This window comes from Alnus glutinosa, chromosome 10 (assembly GCF_958979055.1).
Source record: "Alnus glutinosa chromosome 10, dhAlnGlut1.1, whole genome shotgun sequence".
Classification (NCBI taxonomy): domain Eukaryota; kingdom Viridiplantae; phylum Streptophyta; class Magnoliopsida; order Fagales; family Betulaceae; genus Alnus; species Alnus glutinosa.
The window spans coordinates 28,362,621-28,382,978 of record NC_084895.1 but is presented as its reverse complement, the minus strand read 5'-3'; the positions used below and the strand labels follow the sequence as shown (position 1 = coordinate 28,382,978).

Genomic DNA, 20,358 nt, shown 5'->3' with positions numbered 1-20,358 from the left:
TTACAGTAGCTCGTGACTGGATGGTGCCCAAATTTCAAACAGTACGTTGCTTGCCGCAAGGCTGCCTCGAGAGCTTTTGATTTTATGTTTGGATGGTAAGTTTTATGAGTTGGATTCTCTATGAGCTTTTATTTTGGGAAGACAATAATTAGGACTGTCTTTGAGTAAGGCCATTTATTAGGAATAAACCCAAGTAGCAATAAAAACGACCCCCAGTACGTGTCATTAGTAAGCCTACAAACAATTTTTGTTTACTATTCAAAGGAAAAGCTTACTTGTATGCAATTTGTTAAAGTATTAATTAAAACGATTAAATTGTATTAAAGCAGAGATTCTCAGTTTAATTATCAACTTAAACTTTTTAGATAATTGGTAATTTAAGGCACTTCTTTTTCTTCTTTATTTGTATTGCTATATATTATTGTGTGTGTAGGTATGCTCATCCAGTTACCTTCGGTGACTATCCTGAGACAATGCAAGCTTTAGTGGGGAATTGCCCACATTTACTGCAACACAAGCAATCCAAGATGTTGAAGGGGTCTTATGATTTCCTTGGAGTAATTAAGTAACTACACTGCAAAATATGCAGAAGACTAAACATCTTTCAGCAGTGTCAACCTAAGTTACACAACCGACAGTGGCGTAAATTTGACCAGTAAGCTCTGAATTAATCCTCGACCTTGATGAGCTTAGAAAGTTAACCATATGTTTCCACTTGACACTCACGATCTCACATTATTTGTTGCCACAACGGAGAAAGATGGCATTCATATTGGTCAACCTGTAATCTCTCACACTCACACACACAAAAAAATGCACAAATACTTGAACACATGAGCCAGTTGCACGAAAATGAAGTTTTTCTTCGAACATGGTTGGAAAATTAAATTTTCTTCAATCAAATCTATTAAACTGACATGTATTAAAATATATGTAATAATTACAAATGTTTAAACTAAGTGTACGGGGTAATTCGAATTGAGACATAAGTATAAAATTATTGGTAAACCATAACCCGACCTATTTAATTAAATGGGTAAGACCTTTCAATCATAACCTGTTATTTTTGTTCTTGGTTCATGTTAGATTCATAGATCGTGTTAAAAATTGTTAACCCTAGTTTAAACACATGTCAGTTTAATAAACTGAGTTAAAAGAAGTTCCTTCAATCCAACCCAATTTGGGAAAAACTTTGTTCATTGCACTGCTCAAATATAAATGAGTATAATATGCCTAGCTAGCTACACTTAGCAAATTACTATGTTACAAATTGTTTTGTAGACTGCTTCTAGCTAGCTCTACGTTTATCCAAAAGGAATTCGAGAAGTTGTGCTCTATGTAAGCAGAAGTTTCAACAATCCACCTATTTACATTACAGAAATTGTACGGTAAGAAAAACAATCTTTTAATCCTCGTATTATTAGTTAGTTCTTCACAACTGTCGGCGAAGCTGTGGGTAGCCGCCATGTGTCGTCTCCGGCGCGCGTGGCTGAGGGTTGGTCCATTTTTTTGGGTGTTAGATCTACGGCGTTTGGGGCCTCTTCTTTGTGCATGCGCCTCTCCTATGGCCTCTTTGGCGTTTTCCGCTTCTACTGGTGGCCTTTCCACTCTGCGCCGGTAGCGCGTGACACCACACGCCATCGTCACTCTTTTTTTTTTTCCCAGTATTTCTCTTCTTTTTTTTTCTGTATTTTGGGTCTTTTTCGACTTCCATCGGCTTGGGTTGTCGGTCTCTATTGTGTTTTGGGTTTGGTTGTTTTTTGGGAGGGTTGGGTTAGTTCCGGGGTTGGTTTGGGTTGTTTGATAGGAGCTTCTAATGTATTTGGGGTGTTGTATGTGGGTCTTCGTGGGTTTTCTAGGGTTCTTTTTGTAGGCTAGTTGGAATGTTCCTCTGTATATTACCTATATGCTTAGGAGCGCCTTATGCTTTTTTAATAAAATTCTTATTTATAAAAAAAAAAAAAAAAAAAAAAAAAAAAAAAAAAAAAAAATGATTAGTTAGTGTACTTGAGATTACAATCGTTAAATAAAACCTATATATGTGCGTGTGTACTTGAGATTACAATAGTTAAATAAAACCTATATGTGTGTGTTTTCTTTTCAAGATGCCCTGGCCTCAATGATAGCTTGAGGTTAAACTGCCACCGCAACCATCTGTCAAATCTCTCAGAGGCTATCAAGTGAGTGCCGATGCACATAATTATTCATTTATCAAATTCTTTTTTTTGTCTTCTTCAAGAGTAATGCATGCATGATATCACGTACGTAAAAGGACTAATTGCTGGGATCCCAATCGGAATAAATGGCAGGGATGGAGCTGACGTGAGGATCATATACTACGTACGCTTGGTCATTTCTCGATGACTTTGAGTGGAAATTCGGTTATACTCTTCGGTTTGGCCTCACTTACGTAGATTACAAAAATGATCTTCGAAGATATATGTCTCAAACAATCTGCTTTATGGTTCAAAAGTTTCCTCCAAAACGAAAATCTCACCACAACCCCACCTTTTATATTCTGATTATATCCTGATCACTAGCTCACAATTAACTTTGTAGAAACGTACAGCTGGTTTGTTGTTTGAATTAAGAACTATATATATATATAAGAAGAATTTCAGCAAGCTAGCGTTTATTGTGAAAATCGGCTCTACCAAGTAAGCTAGCTATGACCAGCATCTAGCATGAGTCTGTGACTCTGTGATGGCAAACATGTCTTGATTTTGTTAGTATAATTAATCAACCACTGCGCTGCTAATTATGCACCTAACAATGTTCTAGACGTACACCTAATTATATGCTCTGCTTAATTCATCTACGTACTCAACCAACACAATGTTAACATGGAACTTTCTTTTATGGAAAAACCATTAAGTAATTAAGCAATAATCAGTAAAGAAGTATTTAAGAGTGTGTTTGGCCACTCATTTTGCTGGCGCCAAATGCGCATCTTAAAACTAAACGGCAAGTGTTTCATTTGAGAGTGTGTTTAAAAAAATTGATTGTTTGAAAACATTGCAAAAGTCATGTTTTTAAAGTCCTTCGAAGTCAATTTTAATGGTCGAATCGTGACTAATTTACTCAACAGTACTTAACGTAACTATCTTTAAAAATTGTATTTTTATTAATTATGTTTTAAAATCGTTATTTTTTAAAATTACACGCTTCGAAACCGCTAAACGAAACAGGCATTAAGTCACGTTTCAAATCCCCATTCAATATATAATTTATTATTCAGTATCAAACGGTCCACATAAGCTTGACCATATTCAATTCCCTATATTCACAAAGATATTCCATTTCTTTGCTTCTTTTCCTTTTTCCTACTTCTTCTCCCAAATTATAAGCTGGTCCTAGATTCTTTTGATTCTTTTCATTTTGGGATTTCTTCTTAATTAAAAAGAATGCTCTCTCTCTCTCTCACACACACACACACACAACTAAGAACCAAAATCAACCCAATGAACCGAAGCATGTAAAGCTGCACAATTTAGGTTTTATAAAAAGAGTATAATGCTACTTTTCAAACCTATTTGTCACATTAATTTCACACCGATTGACGTAATGTGTTTTAAGTGGCTTTTTTTTATTTTTTATTTTTTATTTTTTATTTTTTGTTTTTGAAGCGGTTGACATCAGAAGGCACTTAAAACATGTCACATCAACTTGTTTAAAATGAGTAATAAATTATTGTAAAGAATAACATTACTATTATAACAATTGGTTTGCTTTGCTTTTTTAAAAAAGAAAAAACGCTTATGTGAGGAAACTTGGCACATGCAGCAAAAAGAGACTACTAGAGGCACCATGAAAGCTATGTCTAGTACTGATGTCATGTTAAATTATCACATATCTCAAAAGTTTAAGCTCATAAAATTGGTTTTTTTTAGCCAACTTAAAAATTGTTTAAAATAAGTACATGTTTTTCAAAGTCATTAAGTTCTATTTGTTGGAATACTATAAGCATATGAAAGTAATTAAGAAGCCAAGTTTGATCTCAAATTATATCAAGGTTTAAGGTTTTTGATTAAAACATTATTTGGCTCAAACTTGTTAGGTTTTCTACTGGCAAATTAAGTGATTAAAAACTAGCTAGGTTGGCATTAGTCTAGATTTTTAACATTGTTCAATTCAGTTTGGAAATCACCCAATAGGTGGAAAAACCACAAAATTGAAAACAAAAAATATGTAAAAACACCAAACAAGTTTTAACAAAAAATCAAAAAACAAAAAATCAGAAAATCATTTTCTATTTTTGTTCTTGAAAACAGTACGTTCTCAAAACAAAAACAAAAACAAATTTGCTAAACAAAACAGAAAATTGTTTTCTGTTTTGCTTTTTTGGGAAAAGTTTAATTGTTTCCATATGAATTTCTGTGTTGTTAGTGTTTTGTTTTCACTTGAATCAAAACAACCCTCTAATTAAAGACGTGTTGCAAATGAAATATGTATTTTTTTCGCTGTTTTGAAAACAGAAACAACAACGTACATCAACAGCAACATTAATTAACACCCTCCTGAAACTCTTTATATAGCTAGGATTAATTAATTAAGGTAGCAATTAAGGTGTAAGCAGCAAACTTAGACATGGCGGTTCATCAAGGTCGTTTCCTATTCTGCCTCCTAGCCTTGGCCTCCTTGTGTGCTTGCACTACTGAAAGTGCAAAACCGAGTCATTATTCGATACCTTTCAACCGGAGCCTTTTTCCTGCTGATTTTACGTTTGGAACTGCTTCAGCCGCTTACCAGGTATATACATGCATTTGAGAGCTGCTACAAGTATAAAGGGAAGCTTAAAAAAAAAAAAAAAAAAACTTACAAACTATCATGGAATATTACGCGGCATGATTTTAATTAATTGAAAAACTTAATAAGCCTCTTTTATAAACTTGACGTCAGAATTTGCCGGCAAGTGAAAGAGAGATCCGGCAGGTTCAAGGGGTGGCCGGAAACCACGCACACCGGCGTGGGTTTGAGAGATCCAGCCTAAACCCCGACGACCTCGCCAGATCCGACCAGAGATCTATTGAGACAAGAGTTAGAAGAACTCAAGAGACAATAGTTGTAAGCATTCAAGAGACAAAAGTTACATACACTCAAGAGTCAAGAGTTACAAGATTATAAATTATTATAAGAACTAATTATAATTGAAAGAGATATAAAAGAAATAGAGGAAACACAGATTTTAGGTGGTTCGGCCTATGGCCTACATCCACACGTCAAAGCCTTTTGTTGACTACATATTTCCTTGATATATTTCAATATTGCATACATACCCTATTTACAGAAAAAGAATCTGAACGTTATAAGTCTCTTTTACTTCTACACTAATAATAATTTATCATCTTGTAACTCTTAACTCTTGAGTGTATGTAACTTTTGTCTCTTGAATGCTTATAACTATTGTCTCTTGAGCTTTTCTAACTCTTGTCTCAATATGCCCCTGCAAACCCAATGGTATAACACAGACGTTGAGTAAACGATCTTGAACATCAAAGGGCTAGAATATATATATATACATACTATGGCCTGAATGGGAACATCGATTTCTATGACCGAAACTTGGACTTCAACGACTACGGCCGAGACTTGGACATCGGTGACTTTAACCGGCATCGGCTATTATGGCCGGAATTTGGACATCAACAATTTTGGCTGGAAACAGCTACTATTGTCGGAATTGAACCAACTATGAGCATGAAACCTCTTTGGGCATTTTTTTCTTTTTTCAACAAGAGAGAATTGGGGGGCGGTGGTATTTGCTAGTAAATGAAACAATGGCAATGTGGCATGTCATCTTAATAAAGAGAGAGACTCACATGAGCATGGAAAGAGAAATAGCTCGAGTACAAGATAAGAAAATGTGGAAGGATGAGAAAACTCAATAAAAGTAAAAAAAAAAATAAAAATGGCACACGATGGATATTTGTGGATATTTTGATTTTGGTTATAATTGAAGATGCAAAAGGATGAGTGAACCAAAAAAAAGAATTTGCACAGGATCAAATACTGGCGTTAGCTTATAGTTCTGATACCATGTAAGAACTAATTATAATTGAAAGAGATATAAAAGAAATAGAGGAAACACAGATTTTAGGTGGTTCGGCCTATAGCCTACATCCACACGTCAAAGCCTTTTGTTGACTACATATTTCCTTGATATATTTCATTGCATACAATACCCTATTTACAGAAAAAGAATCTGAACGTTGCAAGTCTCTTTTACTTCTACACTAACAATAACTTATCATCTTATAACTCTTGACTCTTGAGTATATGTAACTTTTGTCTCTTGAATGCTTATAACTATTGTCTCTTGAGTTCTTCTAACTCTTGTCTCAATAAGATCCAACCGAGCGTCCATTCCCGAACTCAGATCTGGCCGAAAACCCACGCACACCGGCGTGGGTTTGAGAGATCCAGCCTAAACCCCGACGATCCGGCCAGAGATCCGGCAGGCAACCCACGCACATCGGCGTGGATTTGGTTGGTCCGGCCGGCCGGTGAGAAGAGAGAGAGAGAGTACCGGAGAGGATTCGGTGTTTTTCTTTTTTAAAATGAGTTTAAATGTTATTTTTCAATTAATAAAATGCCACATCAGATGCCATGTCATTTGTAAACTTCTAAAAGTTTGTAACTAGCTTTAGCATTTTTCTATATAATTTAAACATGATTTATTTTTCGGCCAGTATGAAGGAGCAGCCCGTATCGATGGCAAGGGACCTTGCACGTGGGATACTTTCACCGAGAAACATCCAGGTCTCTCTCTCTGATTGTACTATATGTTTAATGGCATTGAAATTCTAACACTCAAATCCCGGCAAACATGTTCAAACATGCATGTATCTACTTGATCTTGATTTTTACTTCTCCCTATTTTTGCTTTCAGTAATATTGTTTATTCTTTTTTCGTGTAAAATAGAACACAAAACACCCAAGAAAAACTTCCATGGAAGAGAGTAGTAGTACTGTAAGATTAATTCCATGAAACTCAAGTATCATTTAATGCAGGCTAACACCCATTTTACATCGGTTAAGTAACATATATATATACATGTATATTTTAAGTAGCTTTTTTTTTTTTTTTTTCTAATTAAATGACTTCTCATAAAACCCGTTATATCAACCAATGTAAAATGAATATAGTAATTAAGTATGTGTAAAAAGAAGCATTAATTACTACTGTGATAAGCGGATGAGAACACAAATTTGAAGTGGAAAAGAAAAATACATTTTGTCACTTTCATCTATCCAAGGAAATAAAATGACAAGAAAAATAATAAATGCACAAAACTATTAGAGGTCAAAAGCTTGAGTAATGTAATTATAATGATAGTTTGGCTCTTAAATATGGTGTTCATAAGCCATTCTGACCATCGAGTTTGGAAAAAAAAAATTAAAATATAAATGGAATTCTTAACATTTTTTAACATGCCTTTCCTAATTGTTATTCAATTTTTTTGTATTTTTTTGAGACATTTATATATATATATATATATATGGTGCATGGCTTGGCAGAAAAAATTCGGGGTGGTGGCAATGGAGATGTAGCCTCTGACTTTTATCATCGTTATAAGGTACGTAGAATGCTTGTTTATATATATATATAAAGGTTCACCGTCGCAAAATTTATTTATTTTATTTCTTTTGATAATCAAAAAATTCAACAGGAGGACGTAAAACTGATGAAAAGCATTGGATTAGACTCCTTCAGATTTTCTATCTCATGGGCCAGAATATTACCAAGTAAGTAAATAATATATTAATCAAGTAAGATGGGTGCCATTATGATGATCGATCTCCTATCTGATTTGAAGATCTAAACCATGGATCATCGTTGAGATCTCTTTATTAATTAGGACCCAGTTGGATTAAAGTGATCATTAAATATAACAATTCGATGTAATTCTCTAATGGATCCAATTATGTTTACAGAGGGCAAATTAAGCGGGGGAGTGAACCCACAAGGCGTCAAATTCTACAATAACCTCATCAACGAGCTCCTGTCCAATGGTCAAATTCCTTTTTCTTTTTTTCCCTTCTTTTTCAGCATTTTTTTTATTTTCTAATTCTATACATGTCAATTTCTTCGGGAAAAATATTTCTCTGATCATATTAATTAACTAAATAAATGAGGTAATTAACTCACACATCTATTGATCCGATCCTATTAAAAATGGGAAATATACCATACACAAGTCATGATCAATGGCCTAGGATATGTTTGATAATGGTTTTGAAAAGTTTTTTTTTCAAAAAAAAAAAAAAAGTGTTTTGTATTTTAAATTGTTTGTTAATGATTCTTTTTAATATATATATATATATATATATATATATATATATATATATAGTTTTGAAAACAAAAACCATTTTTAAAATCGTTGTCAAACTAGGCTTGCTAATGCTTTGGATTGTTCTATACATGCATATCGTTATGAAATTTAATTAATATTTTTTTATTAAGTAAATAAAATTTTATTAAAAGCTTAAGGCGCCTCTAAATACACATTTAATTAATATTATGGGTAGCAGGTATCGAGCCCTTTGTGACTCTCTTGCACTATGATCCTCCTCAAGCACTTGAAGATGAATATGATGGACCCTTAAGTCCCAAGATAGTGTAAGTCAACAATTCAACAAAATAACATAATCTCCGATGCTCAAAAAATTAATGTTACCATATCAACAAATGTGATTGTCCCGTTCTATGAATGTATAGGAAGGACTTTCAAGATTATGCGGATTTTTGCTTCAAAACTTTTGGTGATCGAGTAAAGTTATGGGTCACTATGAACGAACCAAATGTATTAAGCATCAATGGGTACGCCACTGGCAGTTTTGCACCTGGAAGATGTTCGAAGCACGTCGGGAATTGCACAGCCGGTAACTCTGCTACTGAACCTTACATTGTCGCCCATAACTTGCTTCTTGCTCATGGAGCCGCTGTGAAATTGTACAAGGACAAGTACCAGGTATGTAAAGAAAAAGATGAAAAAAAAAAGAAAGCAAACAAGAAGGAAGATGATAGTGCTCCTTGTTAATTATTTCGTTTGACAAAATAGATGTTATATCACCACTGGTCCCAAAAGTTTAAGCTATAGCAATAGATGAATTTAATTATGTAATTTATGTCTTAATACTCTCCCTCATTTGTAGGCTTAAACTCCCCCTTAATAAATAAAACCCAACACAGGAAATATTTAGTTCGAACTCAGGATCTTGACTCTAATACTATGTGATAATTTAAAAATTAAAATATAAATAGAAAAATAGCATTTGTAATAGGAAAAAAGACGAGAATTTTAGAATAATTTGGTGTTACTGTTAGGCATCTACGTCCACCACTAAGAATTGCCTTGAGAGCTACATTGTGCTCTTATTTCTTTTATATTATTTACAATATATACAAATAAACCCTAATAAAAATGTTCACTGATTCAAGTTTTATATTTATTTAACCAAGTGAATATGAGATACTGGACATGTTGTGATTCACTTAATATGAATATTGTGTGCAGCCACATCAAAAGGGGAAAATTGGGATCACAACAATAACCCATTGGTTTGAGCCGAAATACCAAACATCTTCTTGCCGCGAGGCCGCCTCTAGAGCTCTTGATTTTTACTTTGGATGGTGAGTGCCGTAAGATACATTCTTGGAAAGAAATTTTTTTTTTTTTTAATAATTAAAAAGTATATTAGCTACTTTATTCTTGTGGCTAATTAAGCCTTACTTGTTACTTGTTTGTGACTATTTTTTGTCACTTATGATCTCCACATTCATAACTTCTCCAAATTCTCTCGAAATGGTAGGATTACTTCTTCTTTTCAAATTAGATTGGAGAAAATTCTTTCAATACAATCTATTAAATTGACATTTGTCCTTAGGGCATATGATTCTCATATGCCATATGCTCGAAGGATAGATGCCAGTTAGACTAAATAAGAAGAATTTTTTTTCAACCCAATTTAAAAGAATTCTTTATCTTTTTTTTTCACACGAAAAAATGTCATTATAACAATGAGAAATTTTAAATTCTATATACGCTCATCCCATTGGCTTTGATTTTTTTTTTCTTAAAAAAAAAACAAGGGCTGATCCAAAAACTCATAAACAGTCACATTAGTCCAGTAAGATATGTGTAAGATGAGGGTGTCGTGCATTGCTTCTTCTTTTTTTCCTTTTTTTTTTTCAAGTAATGTAGCATTGCTCTTTTCTTTTTTTCTTTTTTCTTTTTTTTGAAATGACCAACCAAGGGGAGGGACAAAGATGAAAAGAGAATTCATACTAGTGACTTCCGTTTTATGAGATGTGGTCTTTAACTGATTGAGCTACTTCTTAGCTTGGAGTCATCGTAGCATTGCTCTTAGAACAATACTTTGTCACTGCTATATGCACCAAAATGCTTAATACCATTCACAATATCTATAGGTTTGTCGATCCAGTTATATATGGTGACTATCCCCAAAGCATGAAGTCTGCAGCGGGTAATCGTCTGCCAAAATTCACGGAAGCTCAATCCAACTTGCTAAAAGGGTCCCTTGATTTTCTTGGTGTAAACTATTATACCACAAATTATGCAGAAATTGCTACCGCAACGACCAACGGTGTCAACGCCACTTATGTTACTGATAGACAAACCATTCTCACTGGTATGTCCCAAAATTATAATCATTTTTTCTTTTATTTGCAATTCAAAGAATATCATATCCTTTATTATCTAACCTAATTCATGTACTTTGTTGTCACAGCTTATAAAAATGGGACTCCTATTGGAACTCCGGTAAACATACACAAACTCTTTCTCCCTCCCTCTATGCGCAGCACATTTCTATATTTTTGTGAGCTATGTTGCATATTTATACATTTTACTGAACCAATATGGTGTAAATGGTTTTGCAGACGGCTTCGGATTGGATTTTTGTCTATCCTGAAGGACTCTATGAGCTGCTGATGTATATAAAAGAAAAATACAACAATCCTGTTATATACATAACGGAAAACGGTATAACAATTTCTCTCTTGTTCTTTATTTATCTATTTTATTGTTTAGGGGAAACTTACCTCGTTTAATCTATCATCCAATTTGTAATATTTTTCCGATCTACCAATTTAGTTAACTTGCCTTACCGAATTGTTATACGGTTCTTCTTAAAATATTGGAGCGATGTTGTAAATTGGGTGGTAGATTGATGACAGTAAGTTTAGTTTTTTTCTCTTTTTTTTTTTTTTTTTCTTTTTGTTTTTTGAAAACTGTTTTTTTTTTTTCTTATTTTTATGTGCCTTGTCTTAACAAGTATTGGTAATACTATTTATTGTACTCTTTTTTGTAGGAATGGGTGACGGAAATAATAGCTCTTTACCAATTTATAAAGTTGGCCGCAAGGATAGTTTGAGGATAAGATACCATTACGGGCATTTATCATATCTTTTGAATGCTATCAAGTGAGTGTTGTTCAACAAGTATTTATTATACTCAATGGATTAAAATAAAATTAAAAAAAAAAAAAAAAAAAAAAAAAAAAAAAAAAAAAATAAGAAGAAGAAGAAGAAAGATATACCATTTTTAATAATTTTTTTTTTTTTTGACAGAAATTCTTAAAAATGAGGTGGTATGAGTTCCTACAACCCCAGCCTCAAAAAAGTAAAAAGTGATACGTGTTCTTTAAACATGTGAAAAACACGTAGTATTAAAAAAAAAATATGTGTTTATCAATGTTAAGGAATACATATCACTTTTTTAGAAGTGGGGTTGTAGAGACTCCCGCAACCTAGTTTGTAGAAAAATTTTATTCCTTTTTTTTAAAACGAAAGATAGAGTCAACTATTTTAATTTGGGAAAAATGCTACAATGGTCCCGATTATTGGACTTTTATCTAATCGCCCTCTAAAGTTCAAAAGTTATCAATTTATTCTTTAAGATTAAAACCGTTATTAAATAGATCTCTTTGTTCACCTTCCGTTAAATTTTTAATGGTACTGCCACGTCATACCCAATCAGAAGATTACATGTTTCATGTTTTAAAAAATTATGTAACAAAAATATAAATTATAAATATAAAGAAACAAAAGAAAAAGAAAAACCAAATTTTTCCAGAATTTTTTTTTTTATACTTAAACTTATAAAATTAACATTTTTTATAAGTTTATTAAACAGGACACATGTCATCTTTTTATTATATATGATCAAAATTGAAGGGAAGGTAGACGGAAGGATCTCTTTGATAACAGTTCTAGCCTTAAGAAGTAAATTGATAATTTATTAACATTATAAACCAATTATATTAGAGCTTTTTTTTTTTTTCCTTTTAATTTTGATGGAGAATTTTAAAATGGTTAAATTTTGGCAGGGGGGGTGTAAATGTGAAGGCATACTATGCATGGACACTTCTTGACAACTTTGAATGGGATGGGGGTTACACCTATCGATATGGCCTCGTTTTTGTGGATTTTAAGGACAATTTGAAAAGATACCTCAAGTACTCTGCTTTTTGGTTCAAGATGTTCCTCCGAAAATAAGATGTAATAAGGAGAAATTAAAGCAAATAAAGAGAGAAAATAGTCTTTCGATCTCCAGCCTAGCTAGCTTCATGATTTATTTATTTATTAGAATTTAGAGGTTTCTTTTTTGAATTAATTTTTTTTTTTTTTTTTTTTTTCATTCTACACAATTGAACAAAAGTCTCTCTCCAGCAAGCAAAACTCACTTGACAAATTAAACAATATACAAAATCTCTTCCATATCTTCTGGAAAAAGAGTTTTGAGAGGAAAAATGAAGAAGGAAATGATAGTCTCTTGTCCTACAAACACTGAGAAATTGTCATGTCATGACAGACTTTTATCAAGACTCGACTTACCATTCAAACTTCCTCTTGGTGGTTGACTTGGGCTTTCCAGTTGATCTTCATTTCTCTATCTTCATTTCCACTACATTAACTTGGGTGTGCATGCTCTGGTCAATCACTCACTTCCTCTTGTGAGAAGTCTTGAATGGAACTCACCTGTCTAAACAAAATTATTTGGGACAAGCACTCAAAAGGCCGGCCAGGGACTAATTGCCGGGATCCCGGTCGGAATAAATGGCACATCTACTACATACATGAGTACTAATTACTCAAAGGTATTAACTTTGCAGAACTATATTAAGAAGAATTTCAGCAAGCATTTATTGTGAAAATCGGTTCTACCAATTGTATAGTGAATGCCAAAAACAGATCATTAATTAAGCCCATGACCAGCATCTAGCATGATTATGTGATGGCAAAAATGTCTTGATCGATTTTATTAATATAATCAACCACTGCACAAATTATGCACCTACCATTCTTGCTACACCTAATATGCTATATGCTTCAGCAACTCAACCAACACATGGAACTTGCTTATCTAGAAGAACCATAAAGTAAAGCAAGAATCGTTAGAGAAGTGTTGAAGAGTGTGTTTCGCCCCGCCATTTTGCAGGCGCCAAATGCGCATTTTAAAACAAAATTGCAAAAAATGTCTTGTTTGAGAGCGTGTTTAAAAAAATGATGATTTGAAAGCGTTGCTAAAGTCACAATTTTAAAGGTCGAACTGTAATTTTACCAAACACTTAATTATGTTTTAACAATGACAGAAATTTCTTACAAACTGGTTTAATTGTAACACTATTATAAATCGGTTTGTATGAAATTTATGTTCTTTTAATAATTGCACTTTCATTAACTGCGTTTTAAAATCGTTATTTTTTCAAATCACCCGTTTCGAAACCGCTAAACCAAATGCACTCCAAGTCAAATTTCAAATTGCCATTCAATATATAGTTTATTATACAGTGTACACTTGTATGGTAGGCCTTGTATTTTGCAGCCAAGGCCACATATAAGTGTTTGAAACTTCTAATTATATGTTAATTTGGTCCATATATATCACCACCAAACAAATAAGGAGTAGGAGATCAGAGTGGTACGCAGCAAGAAGTCAGCATGGACATTTCTCACCTTCTTCACTTCTATCTTCTGGCCCTCGCCTATTGTTTTGCCTGCTCTGAAGGTCTTAACCGGAGAGATTTTCCGGCAGGTTTTGTATTTGGAGCAGGGTCAAGTGCTTACCAGGTATGGCAATGTCAGATATCTCCTACATTGCTCTCTCTATCTCTCTCTCTCTCACACACACACACACACATATATATATACACGTTTCTCTTTCATTATCTTTGGTGTTTTCTTTTCGTTTGAAGTATGAAGGGGCGGCATACGAGCATGGCAAAGGGTTAAGCATATGGGATACTTTCACTAGGATGCATCCGGGTCTCTCTCTTCATCACTGTTTTAATTCTTTGGTACATTCTTTCCATGGGTCCACGTGTGTGACCCACTACCATATATATACCTCTTGTGACGGTTACTGAGAAATTTGATGGTGTCCTGCAGAAAAAATTTTGGGCCAGGCTACAGGGGACATAGCCGAAGATTTTTATTATCGTTTTAAGGTATGATTTAATTGACTTTTATGTCTGGCCTCTCAGACAGAGTGATAATTAATTATGAGGTGCCAAAAAAACATATTTCTTTCTTTCTTTTGTGAATCTGATAAGAAAAGCGAGCTATATTTTTATTTTTATTTCAGGAAGATATAGCTCTGATGAAAAGAATTGGTTTAGACTCCTTCAGATTTTCCATCTCATGGTCCAGAGTTCTACCTAGTAAGATCATCCTTGATTCTGCCTTTGGCATTTTCTCCTATCCTACAATCTCCGCCGTTTATTTTTGCGTAGCAGATTTTCAGTAATTTTCTCAAAAGAGACAAACCAAGTCTATTTCTGTTCTTAGAGGGAAAACTTAGTGGAGGAGTGAACCAAGAAGGTGTTGAATTCTACAATGAACTCATTAATGAGCTCCTACATAATGGTAAAACCTCATTCTCCCTCTCATCCCAACCATAATTTGCTGTGGTGCATTTCCTTCCTAAGTTTCGCAAGGATATGCAGGTATACAACCTTTTGTCACTTTGTTCCATTGGGATGTTCCACAAGCACTTGAAGATGAGTATGGTGGATTCTTGAGCACAAACATTGTGTAAGTTTGACATGCCATCAACTAGGAATGATTATCAATTAGCCAAATATTGGAAAAGAGATCAATTCGAATGGTCGATTCGTGTGATTAGTACCATGAAATCGGCTGTTCGAGTCTTCACTCAACCGATGCATGGTTTTTGCGGGCGGGATAGCCATCACACGGTTTACCCGGCAAGGATGGGTTACGAAGTAACCCTGCCTTGAAGGGATTCTACGTTATCAAAAATATATATATAGATATTGGAAAAGAGAAAAGTATGCAGACTAGCTAATTGGCAATTGTTCATGCTCCAATCATTAGGAATGATTATAGAGACTATGCGAACTTCTGCTTCAAAGAATTTGGCGACAGAGTGAAGAAGTGGGTCACTTTTAACGAGCCAAATACATTCAGTAGTGAAGGTTATGCAACCGGGAACGTGGCACCTGGCCGATGTTCTAACTATGAAGGGAACTGCACGGCTGGAAACTCAGCAACAGAACCATATGTGGTAGCCCATAACATTATTCTTTCTCATGCAACTGCTGTAAATTTGTACAGGGAGAAGTATCAGGTTTGTGCTCGTAACTATAGCTTTTGACAATTGTCTTTTTCACAAGTGTCATATCTATGTTAAATCGCTATCTCAAAAGTTTAAGCGGATAGAAAAGGGTAAATGTAATTATTTTGTTAATCTTCTAACACTTCCTCATCAAGTATTTGGAGTAGAAATGGCAGGATACATATGACAGACGGAATTTAACTTTTGCAGGCTTCTCAAATGGGTGAAATTGGGATTACAGTATCAACTTATTGGATGGTGCCCAAGTACCAAACGGTTGCTAGCAGCAAGGCTGCATCTAGAGCTCTTGATTTTGCATTTGGATGGTGAGTTTTCAGCTAGTGCTCTGTCATGTGAAGAAACATGTTTTATCAAGAGAGTTTCTATGGTCCTTATTCCAGTGATCTGTTCAATTTTTACATCTTTTAGAAATTCTCTAACAATCATGTGTTACTCAACATGATATGAGCTAATACTGACAGCCCTTCTCATGATTATGCTTAGAATTTCAACTGCATAGATAATAGTTATATATCAAATTGGAGAAAATATGTGAGGATAGAAAATACCAAGATTAGATTCTTGAGAAAAACTAAGCTCAGATAGGCACTGAAGATGAAATTTATAGAGTTCAATTGATATTTTGAAATATAAGTGAATATATATGAGGATTTTAATAGCAACAACCATAGATGCATGCTACAGCCATACACGAGAAGTTGACACTAATAATCTATCACTATGTTAATGATGGGATATAATGCAGTCGAATATTTTGTGTGCCAGTGCCCTTTGGTCCTTACTCTTCTTCTTAATTATATTTGTTTATTATTATTATTGCTATTTTCATTAACTTCATCATCATTACCATCACTATAATTACTGTCCAGGTTTGTTAATCCAATTACATATGGTGACTACCCAGAGTCCATGAGAGCTTTGGTGGGGAATCGACTGCCCAACTTCACTGAAGCAGAATCCAATATGGTAAAGGGGTCTCTTGATTTCCTTGGGCTAAATTACTACACTGCAAGATATGCAGATGACTCTACATCCTCTAGCAGCCTCAACTTAAGTTACACAACAGATAGCCATGTAGATCTCACCAGTAAGTCTAAAACTCACAACCTTATGAATGATGAGCATAAACCTCACGTCACAGTTTGCATTTTAGTAGCTAACTTAATAAATATCACGTAAACTACCACGTTAATTTGTAAACGTGTGAACTGCCATGTAACAATCTATGTTTTAGTGGCTAACATGGCAAATATCACGTGGATTGGCATATCATTTTATAAGAAACTTGTAGTAAAAGTTGCATTACTCCTAACAATAGCAGTCTAAAACAATTTAACTTATACTGACATGGTCATGCCATATGTTTTCACAGCGGAGAAAGATGGCATTCCTGTTGGTGAACCAGTAATCTCTCTTTCTCTCTGTCTCTCACCTACACCCTTGCATTGACATATTCATGAACATGCATGATCATACTCATATTTTACTAAGCAAAGAATGTCACAAATATGATTTTTTAGACACCTTCTGGCTGGCTTTACATTTATCCAAGGGGGATTCGAGACTTTGTGCTATACGTTAAGAGAAATTTCAACAATCCACCTATTGTCATTACAGAAAACGGTAAAAACAAACATTATGTTTTCCTCTATAATTAGTTCACTTACAATTTGTATCATGTATATCAAACTAATGCATTTGGTTTTTACAGGATTGAGTGATGTAAATAATAACTCATTGCCAATGGAAGATTTTCTCTGTGATAGCTTGAGGTTAAAGTATCTCCAACTCCATCTATCAAGTCTCTTGACAGTAATCAAGTGAGTATGAACAAACACGGTTAGAATAGTAATTAAATAATTAAATTCATTTTTTTTTATAGAGTAATACTACATACTATACCATCATCTCACTCTCATCCTACTCAGCTGATGTAGCAGAGTTCATCCGTCATTGTTAGAAAATAAAAATAAAAACCAACGATCGACGGCTATTGTCACATCAACTCAGTGGAATGAGAGTGTAGTAGTATGTAGAATTACACTTTCCAATAAGCTTAAATTTTTGAAATAAATAGTTTGATTTAACGTAATATCAGAGCGGAGATCTTAAATATTAACTGATAAGGTTTTGGCAGGGATGGAGTTGATGTTAGGGGATACTATGTGTGGTCATTTCTTGATGACTTCGAATGGGAATTTGGTTATACATATCGGCTTGGCATCAACTATGTAGATTACAAAAATGGGTTGAGAAGATATATGAAACACTCTGCTTTATGGTTAGAAGATTTCCTTCAAAATGGAAGTGTGACCAAAAGCCAGCCATTGTTGTACTCTCAGTAATGGAAATGAAAGAGAATGACATGTTGTAGGCTAAAATAATGGCTGTAATTTGTTCTATACTTCAAATATTTTCAGTATTTATCATTCTGAAAATTAAGTACTACTTCTACCTTCTCTTGATACTTAATAGGAAGAACCATTTTTTGGGTTTTCTAGTTTGCCTTACCACCAAAGATTGTAAAAGAAACCACACAACTCAGAGGGATATGAATGGTAACCATCTTTGTTTGTGTTTTTTTTTTTCATTTCTCCAGACTTAAACATTAATAAACAGCTCAAAATACAAAAAATAGTATTTATATTTATGTCATATCAGAACCCTTTTTTAAATCAAAAACAAAAAATACTCATCAAAACACATTAACAAACATATCCGCTCCTTGTGCATTGGTTTTGAAAGTTCTTTTTCTGGTTTTTTTTTTTTTTTTTTTTCAACCCTATTTTGGGCTAGATGATGAAATTTGGCCGACTCTGGCCTTGTGTACTAGTTTTGCAAGCCTGACTCTGGCAAAGGGCTTATTGCATCATCAGCTTTATGATCACATAAATCCAGTCAATTTTTTGCTCCCAATGAAGTGCTGCCCTTCTCACATTACACATGTTCAAAAGCAGGGGTGACAGTTAATTCAAGTTGTGTGATGCGCCGGTATATGACTATATAAATCAATCCTAATTTGAATTAAATGGATCAGACCTTTCAACTATAACTCATTAATTTTATATTGGGTTCGCAGATCGTATAAAAAATTATCAGTCATAAATGTCGCCTATTGAGTTTAGTTTGAGTCGAAGTATAGGTATAAGACTATATAAGTCAACTCTAGTCCGACTCATTTAATTAAACGGGCCAAACTCTTTAACCTTAACTCACTAATTTTGTATTAAGAGTGCGTTTTGAATTGCGATTTTGTAGACAATAAGTGCGATTTTAAATCAAATCGCAGAATATAAATCGTTTGGGAACTGCGTTTCTAAAAATTGCGATTTGATAACACAGAAAATTTGCTTTTCAAATCGCAAGTAAGATAATGTTTTTTTGAAAACGCAGAATTTTAAAGACTAATTTGCAATTTTGTCAAACGCTTAATTACGTATTTAAAAATTACTTTTTTAAATCGCACATTTTTAAATCTTTATTTTAAATCATATTTTTTAAAATCACAAATCCAAACAAATCCGTTGTATATGAAATTAAAGCCCTATTCAAAGGTCAATAAATAGAGGAACAATGTTCCCTTTAGCAAGTTAGAAGGCTTGTACAAGCCCAAAGGCAAATAAGTTTACCCTTTCACATATGGTACTTCATAGAAGGCTGATAATAATATAGCCACGTGTCTCAGGCCCTGGGCAAGGCTTCTGGTCACTGCCCAAGGAGCTATTCCAAATCAGCTGTGGCCTCTTCGCCCACACTCTCAATTTACAACTCTCAAGACTAGCCCACATGTCAATTATGTCAACCAATTGTTAATTTCCTCGAATCCGAATTAACTAAATTAACTATGCAACTTATAATTAAATCAACTAAAGGAAACAATTTTTTTCATTTTTTTAATCAATATTTCAATTATTTTTAATTTTTTTTTAGCTATATTTTTTAATATTTTTAGAGTAATATTATACACCATATTTTTATCTTACAGTTATTCTACAATACTGATGTGGCAGTCTTAATTAACCATTTTTTATTTTTTTCAACCAATTCTAAAGATTGGTTGAGATTACCATGTCAGCATTGCAGGATAGTTATGAGATAAAAATATAGTTTCTAGCATTCCTCATATTTTTAATCAAAAGTAATGCTATATACCACACAAACATCCCACAAATATCTTACAAAGTTGATGTGGCATGGTCTAGTAGTCCTATATCAGCCCTTATTTTAATTAAAAAAAAAAAAAAAAAAAAGAGAAGAAAAAAAAAAAAAAAAAAAAAGAGTAATATACTACACCCTTATCTCATTGGACTGGTGTGGCAATGCTCATTGACCTTTGAATTTATTTATTTTTTAACGAGAGTTGATAAGTGCTGTCATATCAGCCTAGTGTGATGTACTGTCACATGTTTATATGAATATAGTATTACTCTTTCGATGAATTCTTTTTTCCAACTCTTTCTTTTAATATTGTCTCATGAAAACCAAAATCTTAATTCCGCCGTTGGATCTAACAAATCTCCAATAATCCGACGCAGAAAAACTCAAGGTTGTTGAACTTTTCACATCTTAGAGGTCCCATAAATAATATTAACCACAATACCGTTAAATATATAGATCATTGGCATCTCCATCATTATATAAAGCATTCATTTACAATTTTATTTTCTTGAGCTGCAATTGATTGCAAATTTGAAAAGGTAGTAAAGAATTAAATATTTTTGGTTAAAGCCAAAAA

General features: G+C 33.6%; 2 protein-coding genes across 4 annotated transcripts; both read left to right on the top strand.

Moving 5' to 3' along the window:
• The first annotated feature begins 4,587 nt into the window (after positions 1-4,587).
• On the top strand, positions 4,588-12,520 carry LOC133879552 (vicianin hydrolase-like). Its single transcript, XM_062318162.1, has 13 exons — positions 4,588-4,749; positions 6,690-6,759; positions 7,519-7,577; positions 7,671-7,746; positions 7,936-8,013; positions 8,533-8,620; positions 8,720-8,972; positions 9,519-9,634; positions 10,433-10,653; positions 10,753-10,784; positions 10,904-11,006; positions 11,335-11,446; positions 12,352-12,520. The coding sequence occupies exons 1-13, from the start codon at positions 4,588-4,590 to the stop codon at positions 12,518-12,520; spliced, it is 1,539 nt and encodes a 512-aa protein (XP_062174146.1).
• Positions 12,521-13,922: 1,402 nt separating this feature from the next.
• LOC133879550 (beta-glucosidase 17-like) lies at positions 13,923-18,228 on the top strand. 3 transcript variants are annotated; one of them, XM_062318157.1, is made up of 13 exons: positions 13,923-14,095; positions 14,221-14,290; positions 14,414-14,472; positions 14,610-14,685; positions 14,813-14,890; positions 14,971-15,058; positions 15,362-15,614; positions 15,813-15,928; positions 16,493-16,710; positions 16,996-17,027; positions 17,144-17,246; positions 17,335-17,443; positions 17,761-18,226. In XM_062318157.1, the coding sequence occupies exons 1-13, from the start codon at positions 13,967-13,969 to the stop codon at positions 17,966-17,968; spliced, it is 1,539 nt and encodes a 512-aa protein (XP_062174141.1). In that variant the 5' UTR covers positions 13,923-13,966; the 3' UTR covers positions 17,969-18,226. The 3 variants fall into 3 exon arrangements, with proteins under 3 accessions (XP_062174141.1, XP_062174143.1, XP_062174142.1); XM_062318159.1 differs by lacking the exon at positions 17,761-18,226 and having other exon boundaries at positions 16,996-17,046; XM_062318158.1 differs by lacking the exons at positions 13,923-14,095; positions 14,221-14,290 and having other exon boundaries at positions 14,413-14,472; positions 14,610-14,668; positions 14,761-14,890; positions 17,761-18,228.
• Positions 18,229-20,358: the final 2,130 nt, after the last annotated feature.